Source organism: Aplysia californica, unplaced genomic scaffold (assembly GCF_000002075.1).
Source record: "Aplysia californica isolate F4 #8 unplaced genomic scaffold, AplCal3.0 scaffold00139, whole genome shotgun sequence".
Taxonomy (NCBI): domain Eukaryota; kingdom Metazoa; phylum Mollusca; class Gastropoda; order Aplysiida; family Aplysiidae; genus Aplysia; species Aplysia californica.
The window spans coordinates 177,383-187,492 of record NW_004797409.1 but is presented as its reverse complement, the minus strand read 5'-3'; the positions used below and the strand labels follow the sequence as shown (position 1 = coordinate 187,492).

Below are 10,110 nucleotides of genomic sequence, written 5' to 3'. Positions count from 1 at the left end.
AAGCCCCCCTGAAACCCCCCTACTCTTGGGGCCAAAACCGGCGAATAACAAATGCGGGGTGGGAACTACCGAAAAAGCGCCCTAGATTCTAGATCTAGATCTAGATCTAGATTAGATCTAGATTCTAGATCTAGATAGAATCTAGATTCTAGATCTAGACTAGAAATCTAATCCAGGGGAGTGGTCAGTTTCAGCTCCATGAGGCTATATATTATAATATAAATCTAGATCTAATCTTGTCCCCACAGTAAATCAAGAGTCATGTCCCTTGACATCGCAATACTGTAGCTTACTAGAGAGGGAGCAGTTCAGAAGTAAGTGAAAGTCATCAATGATGAGGCAAAATGGAACAGCTTGCACAGGTTAAAAAAAAAGACACCAGGAAATTTATTTAGACAACTAACAAAAATATCTTAAAATTGTATAAAAATGGTTTTTATGAGATCCCGTTCATCATCCATGGTCGAGAGAAGCAAAATCATCATCCGTCATCTGAATGCTACCGTTGTTGTCATATCCATGGTCCTGTCAAATTCTTTTCAGTGGTGCTGTGGGTCGAGGTACATCATGCAGTTAGTCATCATCTGACATCTGGAAGTCTGTAATGTCATGGGTGGACAAATTAGTACATGGTATGACATATTGTCAGCCAGCTGTTAAAAATGTCTTAAGCCCAAAATTTTGAAATTTAAAAAAAAAATGCAGTTTCTTAGTCAGTGGTGTATATTTTGAAGAAATATTTTGTTGAAATTTAAAGTCTAAATATGTCCAAAAAAGCAAGAAAAATGACTTAATTTAGGTACAACTGTTAAAACCGAAGAGGAATTTATGATAGCAGATAATGATAGATGCATTGGTACAATACTGTTGCCAGCCAAATCTTTATCAAGTTTAATAGTGCAGCATAATATTAAAATATTGTACTGAAGCCTTCGTATTATTATAATTATGTATAAATTTATTTTTGTAGTCAACAGATAATTTTTAGTACTTATGATACATATTATATCAGTTAGTGTTTATAGGCAGCGAACATGGTGGGAAGTTGGCATACTGTTGACACATTAGTACCTGCATCTGTTGTGTAGCAGTTAGGCTTTGCGCTGTCGCACACAGAAGTGAGCACGTTTCTCATGCGTGGAGGCCCTTTTATGAAATGTCTCCGTCTGTCTGCTGGGATGTTGTTTCCCCACTCAGTCTGGGTTGGCCCTGACCAAGAAAAAGGGAGGGTAGAAGCAGCCAGCTTCCGGAATGAGCTGAGATGTGTAGATGGGGCTGTAAAACCTACAATTTTATTACTATTTACAGTTAATAGGACACACTAGGAGAAATATGTAGACAGTGAACACTTTATAGCTATAAGGACAAGGAAAAAGACACTGGCATCTGTGGTGTAGTGGTTAGGTGCTTCGCTGTCTCTCACAAAAGACAAGAGTTCAATTTCCGAATGGGGAGATTTTTTAGTGTCTTGGTTTATCTGCTGGGATGTTGTGTCCTTCTCTGCTCAGTTTGGTCCTGACAAGCAGGGTCTGAAGCCCGCCTCTTAAATGATCATCTAAATTGTGTCGATGGGGGTGTAAAGACACCTACTCAAATAAAAAAAGGCACAGATGGTTGTCGTACACTAGACACATGCACAGAAGTAGACACATTGTGACAAACGTCTAGAGAACGTCCCCCACTTGCCATAAGCATTATCAAGGGGCCACCAATCTTGTTACGTGACAATTTGGGTCTCTGTTATAAGTTCCTCAATCTTTAGTCACCAATTTTTAATTTTTCACGACATTGGGCAAAGGTTTTTTTATTCGAACTGTACTTGTCATTTTGCTAAGCCTAATTGTGTAATAATTTTCCGCTTTGGGCCAATGGCGCGGGGGGTTAGTGTCAGGGGAGCATGCCCTCCTGAGGTGAAAAATATCAAGGGGTTTTTAAAAGAGGGCATGCCCTGCTGTTTTTTTTACCCATAATTTGTTGTTTTGCGATTAGATTTGAAAGTTTCTTGAAAATAGTTGATTTGTGGCAGTTTAATGACTGTATGTGTGGTCTGCAACAAAAAAATACAACCTCCCCCCCCCCACTCCCCCCCTCCACCACCCCCCTCCACCACCCCCCTCTACCACCCCCCTCCCCCTCCACCACCCCCCTTCCCCCCTCCACCACCCCCCTCCCCCCTCCACCCCCCCTCCCCCAAAAGCAGCGCATCTGTGTAGTGTGGTGGTGAAAGAAAAAAACAAATACTTTCCCCTAGTTCCTTGTTGTACAGGAGAGGGACAAAGGAATAGCGGGGGCTCTTGTGGCCTAGAGGTTAAGGTGTTTGACTCTCATTCAATAAGTCCCGAGTTTGAATCCGGATGGCGACGGAAAATTTTCTTCTCTAAAATTTCCTTCTTTCGTGCTGTCTAACAATGTTATGTCGTCTGCTTTCGTCTCTACTTTCTGCGCTCACTCCTTCATCTCCTTTGCCCCCTCCACTGGGCTCCTGACTCTTTCTGCAGCCTTTCTACTGCTACTCCTTGGCTCCTTCTTACTGCTGTCTTTCAGCCACACCCCTGATCTTATGGGAGGTAAAATCTAAAACATATGGATGAAAAATCTCGGAGGCCTCGTGTGTAAGTTGCGCATGTTAAAGATCCCTCGGTGGTTCAAAATTGATAAGAGTAGGTTTCGGCCGCCTCCTGGGCTAAATTCAAAATTTCCTACCAACTGGAAATGTTTAGTGTGTCCCGCGTGCTCATATGACCTTATGCAGTTGTGAGTGCGGTAAAACACTTATCAAAATTTTTTTTAAAATTTAGAAAAGAAAGGAACAGCTGGAATAGATGCGCAGAAGATGAATTTTCCTTGAGTGACGTTCTCTTGGTCTATACATGTTGTACCCACATTGGTATAAAAGTACAATTGAAATTGACTCAGATGGCCACCCATTGTCGAGGAGAAAAGTGGAAGTCTTAGTCTTAGGTAGCTGACCTATACAGTGTCTGTACAATGTAAAAAAAAGACAAGGGGGAGGGGGGGGGGCTGGTTGGGATTGGGAAATGGCTGCTTGTACAAATGATTATCTTGGCTGTTAGAGCAGGTTTTACTGTACACAGATTTATGGTAGTGGACATAAAATAAGAATAAGAGCATAGTACATAGGCTGTTGAAATATAGCTGGATATATATGAGAGAGTGCAGGAAAGACAGAGTGTACAAATATGCAATATGTATACAGTACAGTGAACTGAATGTAAAGGGGCAAGGCTTTGCATAAAGCTTTCCTCATGTGCTATTAATGGGACAAAAGTGGCAGTAGGCTGAACTGGTTTTAACCTGCTCCTGCATGCCTGGTGTAATCATGTTACACTTGACAATGTGTGTGGACATGTGTGTGTGTGTGTGTGTGTGTGTGTGTGTGTGTGTGTGTGTGTGTGTGTGTGTGTGTGTGTGTGTGGGTATGTGTGTGTCCACTTTTTATTACACGTATTCATGGCTTCTTTGAAAAGATCTAAAGTGGTCTTCTGGGGAATACAATTTGTTAGACCTAATTTCATTGGCCGTGCCGAAGAGTGTAGTCAAGTCTTCCAACGAGGAGTAGTGTAGGCCTCAGCTATTGGCTTAGGCATATATCTGTGGTCATGTGCTTGTATAGAGTGTCCCTATATATATAATATTTGTTGTATGCTGTCTGTCTTATGCATAGGTTCCTGTTCTAGAAGCTCAGTGACTGTTGTGTTCTTTCAATTTCACTATCTGGACCAGACTTAAGATGGGCAATACTGATTCCAGGGTTGTATAGTAGTCACTGTCTTGTTCTTGTTTCTTAGTTTTCCTTTGTCTGATTTAGAAAAAGTGAGTACCATAAAGCAATGGGATCCTATTTTTCTGTAATCTAATACAGTGTGTAGTGTAAAAATATTTGTTCAAGAAATTGTCTTTGGTAGTTCACCATTGCGTGTGCTTTAGGTTTTCATTTGTTAAGTTACACCAGTGTCCGAGTTCATGCATAGGGTGGGCTATCTTGAAGTCTTTGGAGAAGCCTTGTTTTTCTGAGTGGAAATTTTGAAATGTGACTTAGATGCAAAGCAAAGATCTTTTCTTTCATTTAAATCTTTTAGCCGATACGCCAGTGCATTGCTTAACAACAGTGCTTTAAGCATTCTGTCGTGGAACGGGTGGTTTTGAAATAACACGTGTGAATTTTTTGCATTATTTGATAGGGATATATATATACTGTGGAGTTCGCTGAAACAAAACACGTTTTTTTAATGGGAAAACAGTGGTAAACTGACAGAAAATAAAAATCCCTGATTTTCTTTCTAATATTTGAGCAACCCCTCTAAAGCAAAAACCCGGCTAAACAGGAAAAAAATCTGGGGTACAGGCAAATTTCGGTTTAGTGAGACTCCTCTGTACTTAACTGCAAACAAAGGACCAAGCTCTGATGTGGAGCAGAGAAACAGTGCAATATATTTTTCAGTCTCCCAGAAATGGATAATTATTTTTACGAAAGTTGTATTCTACTGGCATTGTTGGCGTAGGTTAAACCACCGGCATCTGCAGTGTAGCTGTTAGGCGCTTTGTTGTCCTACATGATAGGAGATCTGAGTTCGATTGCCTCTGAGTGGGGCGGGGAGACATTTTTATTTAGTGGTTTGGGCTTTCTACTGGGGGTGTTGTATCCCTCCCAGCTTGGGTTGGCCTGGACTGGCAGGATGGGGAGCCCGCCTCCTAAATGGTTTAAATTGTGTTGATAAAGGTGTAATAACACCTACTTTAGAAATGAAATAGTTATAACCGTACAGCTTAATAAGAAATGTAGCATTTTTTAGTTTGGTCGAGCACAAGAAAGTTTACAAAGTGATTTTATACATCAATTGTGTTTGTCCAGTTTTTCAGTTAACTCCCATTTCTTTGTGATACAGGCTCACAGCTTGGGCTTCAGATAATCTACCTCTTTGTTTTGTTTTGCTTTTTTCTAAAAAATACAAGTACAGTGTAGCACACACATAGCGGAAATCTTTCCGTTACGTCTGAATTTCACAGTCTACATGTTTTAAATTCAAAGAAAAAAGTTGGGGCCTGAAAATCTGTCAGTTTTGTGCGTGTTCGTTATGTGCGTGCTAGACTGCATATTAAAAAGTAATCAACACTTGTTTGGATATAATTGTCGGAGCGTAAAATACAGTATAACACGGATAGTTCGAACACAGAAGACTCGAAATCACGCATCCTCCAATCTGTGCCTGCGGCCCCGTTTTTTTTTCTTCTTAATCTTTGTAAGATATCCATTGAACTGAGGAGGGCCGGTCCTGACGTATTCAAGCTATCCGTGTTATACTGTTATTACTGAAGTGTAAAAGAAATGTGTCTTGTATTTTATTTTCTTTGAAGAATTCAGACTTAGATCTGTTATAGTGTCGAGTGATTCTATAGGTTAAAAAATACATGAAAATTTTGAGTGTGACTCAAGCAATGCAGATTGCAGGTTAGTGTTTTTAACCCTTTAATTACCCTGTTCCTCATCGGACGCTGGGACTATTGACAACTGTTTTGTTTTATTATGCTAGCTTTTGCTTGTTTTTCGGAACTATTCCTGAACCAAGTTTTTTTTAGTAAAGACTATGCCTTTGTTTCCACCATTTAGAAGTTAGAGGCAAGCTTTTGGGGTTATAATGAGACAAAGTTCACCAGGTTTAGGTGGCTTTAGAAAAAAACTCAGGGTTTAAAGAATTAATGAGAGGCACTTATTTTTCACTTCATACTTAACATGCTTGTGAGCAAAATTTAAACACTGTTTTTGAAAAGCAAACAAAAATACATTAGTCTTGTCACTCACGTGTATGGTTGTGAATTCTTGACCAAACATATGTCTTCTTTGCAATATGTTTTGAATCTCAGAATAACTAGTAGATGATTTATAGTCTATTTAGAGAGGCACCGACCATCCATGTCTTGGTGCTCTTTTAGCGTAAAAACGTAACATTAGCAAGCAAGATAAACTGTGTTACGAGTTTTATATATAATAATTATATAAATTTACATGTATATGTTACACATGTTTTTAATTTGTTCACATAAAGATGTAACACATGTTTACATAAAGTTGTGATGCTAGTTTTATATAATAAAAAAAAAAGACAACCCCCCCCCCAAAAAAAAACCCACATTATTAATAATAATAAATGATATTTATATTGCGCATTTCCTTAATTTACAATGCTCAATGCACTTTACAAGGCATTATTTATAATCTCCAAAGGCATTAAAATGTGTTCGCAGAAGATGTGACAAAGGTTTTGAATGTTCACGTAAAGATGTGACACAGGTTTTGGATGTTCACAGAAGATGTGACACAGGTTTGGAATGTTCACACGAAGATGTGACACAGGTTTTGAATGTTCACATGAAGATGTGACACAGGTTTGGAATGTTCACACGAAGATGTGAAGACACATCATGATGGAGAGAATAACAGACTCAGAAGAAAAAGAATCCTAGTTTTGCCACTGAACTATAGCGCCAGGTTTCGGTTGAGCTCTCTGTCGCAATATAGGCGGCAGTCGGTTCTGGTCTAACAGTTTGCGTGATTTTGTTTTTTTCTTTTACGGGGATAATCTGGTCTGGTCTAACGGTTTGCATGATTTTGTTTTTTTTCTTTCTTGCCAGGGTCCAAGCCAGCACGGAATGGCTGATCCAGGTAAGTACAGTAGAAATTGCCGATGATGGCCGCGCTTTGTCGAGGAGAAAAGTGGCTGCCCTAAATTTTAATACAGGTGTTTTTTATGCCCCCACTGACACAATTTAGGTCATTTAGAGGCAGGCGTCCGACCCTGCCTGTCAGGGTCAACCCGTGCTGAGAGGGATGCAACATTCCAGCAGAGAGGCCGAGGTTCTCAATAAAAAATGTTCTCCTCACTCTGGAATCGAACTCGAGTCTCCTCCTGCGCTCCACGACCAAGTGTCTAAACGCTACTCCCCAGACACCAGTGTGGCCCTCTTAGACAGGTGGACGTATATATATATATTATAAAGAATGATCTCACTTTCACTGATCCTCGTAGAGACATTTGTTTTTTGTTTTGATGAGATAAGGGATGATTTCTATTTCTCTGATCAACTGTGAAGAAATTTGTTTTTGTTTTAGTAAGATAAAGAATGATTTCACTTTCACTGATCCATGCGGAGAAATTTGGTTTTTGTTATAATGAGATAAAGAATGGTTTCATTTTCTCTGATCAACTGTAGAGAAAGTTGTTTTTGTTTTAATAATAATGTAAAAAAAGTATGATTTCACTTTCTCCTGATCAGCTGTGGAGAAATTTGATTTTTGGTTGATATTCTTATACATTCATGTATACATAAATACAGTAAAATCTTGATAACGTGAACTTTCCGGGGGCCGACAAATTTTACATGTTAAGCAGATTTTGTGCTGCAATGCATAGAATCTGTGATCTTTTTAAAGCTATTTTCCCCTCATGGGTGGTAAAAATTTATGTTTATGAACTTATTGAAGATTGTGCCCTATTGCAAAAATGATATCAAATTTGGATCCAGCTAATCAAAATAACAAATGTGAGGCAGCGTGGTGAAATCAGGCTCTCGTCAATTTTTGGGCATGTAGAGTTATTGGTATCATCTTAAAGCTTGTTCGCCTGTCTTTATTTGGATGAAAAAAGTATCCATTTATCTTGAATACAAGTCTAGATATTTGTGAATGAAGGAGGTGGGGGTCACCTGTTTTCAGAGGTAAAATTAGTGAGAAAATGGCCGCCAAAGATTAGTTATTTCCTTAGCTTAAGAGTCCGTGGTAACTGAAAATTTACATTTTTTGTGTGCCTTTAATCAACGTTTTTCAGAAAAATCCACACAGAAATGAGTTCTTTAATGGGCATGAAAGGTGTTGAGCCAAAAAACAAAAATTTGATAAAAATTCACAAATCTGCGGAAAAATGCAGGTTTCTTCACTTTGATTATTTTTGACGAGAGCCTGATTCCACCACGCTGCCTCACAAATGGACTCACGAGTGACTCTTTTTCTTGTTGGATTTTTAAGATCTCACAAAAAAGACAAGTATTGTTTTTACCACGATAGCTTCATGTTTTATTTTGTTTTCTCAAAGAGGACGGACCACTGTCAGTTTTAACTGAACATGTAACAGGGCAGACAGCTGTCAGTTTTAACTGAACATGTAACAGGGCAGACAGCTGTCAGTTTTAACAGAACAAGTAATAGGGCAGACGACTTTCAATTTTAATTGAACGTGTAATAGGGCAGACGATTGTCAGTTTTAACTGAACGTGTATTACTCCCCTTAGTACCTCCTTTAGGAATCGTTTTCTCTACTCATCCTGGTCTTGCTAGCTTCTCGCCAACTTGAAGGCTCTTAGCCCTCTAAATTTCCTGGTGATAGTCGTAATGTTCGTCATGTGGGTGGTCTGTCTGGCTTTCTTCTTCCTTCCACTTTCCCTTTCTCCTCAGAACTTCTTTCGTCTCTGTTACTCTTTTGTGCCCCATCGCTCTGCCAAAATTTTCCTGGGTTTTTTTTTGCTCTGTCTTCTGTCATGTGAACATTCTGAAAAAAACAACAACCCAGGAGGAATGATTAAAGGAAAATGTGAAAGACCAAGGAAATAAGTCATTTATTAGAAACATCTTAATGACTACTGAAATAAGGGTTCTAAAAGGCTATGTGTAGTCTTCTATACGGCTTTGCATGCTGGACAAATACCAAAGATAATGGAAGTAAAATAGGAGCAACAGAAATGAGGTTTCTCAGGAGACTTGAGAATTTCATGGAGAGCAAAGAAAGCAAATTGGAAACTTCTTAGAATTTCATGGTCAGAAAAGAAATCAAATGAGATAGGACACCTCTGAGAAATTCCAGGACAGCAAAGAAATCAAATGAGATTGAAAACTTTTCAGAATTTCATGGACTGCAATGACATCATATGAGATAGGAAAATTTGTGGGAATTTCATGGACAGAAAAGAAATCAAATGAGAAAGGAAACTTCTGGAAATTTCATAGACAGAAAAGAAATCGGACGAGGAAGAAATGAATGAAGGTTAGGTGGTCCACTCACTAATGAGTACTGTATATTAGGAAGTGACAAATACGGTTTCTGGGACACTCAACTCAACAGAAAGTGTTTGGACATCTTGCTCTCACTGGAAAAATAGAAGGCAAACGAGGCAGGGGTGGACTGGAAAAAAACTTATTTGAAAAAGCGGAACAGACGGGTGACGTGGAAACATAAGAATAATAATGGGGGAGATTTCTGAGAGCATTTGAGCACTGAGAACTTAACTGTGAGTGTCAATTTCTGGAACTTTAGTATGATGCACAATGCAGTGGGTGACCTCGATACATGGCTTCAAACTCAAAATTGACCATTCAAAGTCAAAGTTTGCTAAAATTTAGATACAGCATCAAATCGTTTTGTTAATTTTGATAGGCTAGTTCCGAATTTGATACTATTTTTCCGATGGAACGTAGCATTTAAAAGGTTTATAAACAAAATTTTACTGTCGGCGGGCTCCATCGATACCATGATCAATGCCACCAAGATGAGGTATTCACTTAGGGCAGTCGCTGTTCCGCTGACGAATTTTTTCCCTGTTTTAAAAAATAGAGTCGCTGTTTCCCGGTGCTCCGATTTTGATAAGCGCCTCACCGATTTCACCACGACGCCACAGACAAAAATTCGTTTATAGGTTTTCAAAGTACAGTATATCACGGATAGGTTGAACACAGAAAACTCGAAATGACGCATACGTCGAACTGTGCCTGCGGCTCGTTTTTTTTCCCCCTCTTCTTTATCTTTGTAAGATATCCCTCGAATTATGGATCCCTCGAACTACCAGGGCCGGTCCCGAGGAATTCGAGCTCTCCATTTTATGCTGTATATAATATCTTTCCCTTTCTTGTGTTTTTTAGTAAACTGCTCGGTCAACAACGGCGACAGCTCTCTCTCCTACGACAGAAGTGCCGGTCCGCTGAGGGACTACAGGAAGGGTGACTTTTCCTTTGACGTGGTGGATGCCGATGGGTGAGTTGTCACTGGCCTGTATGGTTAAGGGGGGAAGATCAATTTTAGTGAGAATATTATGGTATTTGCCCCG

The 10,110-nt window shown here is 39.4% G+C and overlaps 1 protein-coding gene and 1 long non-coding RNA gene across 2 annotated transcripts in view; one reads left to right on the top strand and one right to left on the bottom strand.

Moving 5' to 3' along the window:
• Positions 1-367: 367 nt before the first annotated feature.
• Positions 368-9,930, bottom strand: LOC118477565. The gene is made up of 3 exons (XR_004858470.1): positions 8,308-9,930; positions 1,072-1,209; positions 368-599 (listed from the first exon to the last, which is right to left on the bottom strand). It is a non-coding gene; the product is annotated as an uncharacterized LOC118477565 (long non-coding RNA).
• Positions 3,666-10,110, top strand: part of LOC106011554 — a gene marked incomplete in the record, with an annotated part of 9,060 nt that continues 2,615 nt past the window's right edge. Inside the window, 3 exon segments of the mRNA XM_013081639.2 lie at positions 3,666-3,772; positions 6,652-6,682; positions 9,926-10,037. Of these exon segments, the coding sequence (XP_012937093.1) occupies positions 3,752-3,772; positions 6,652-6,682; positions 9,926-10,037 (164 nt within the window).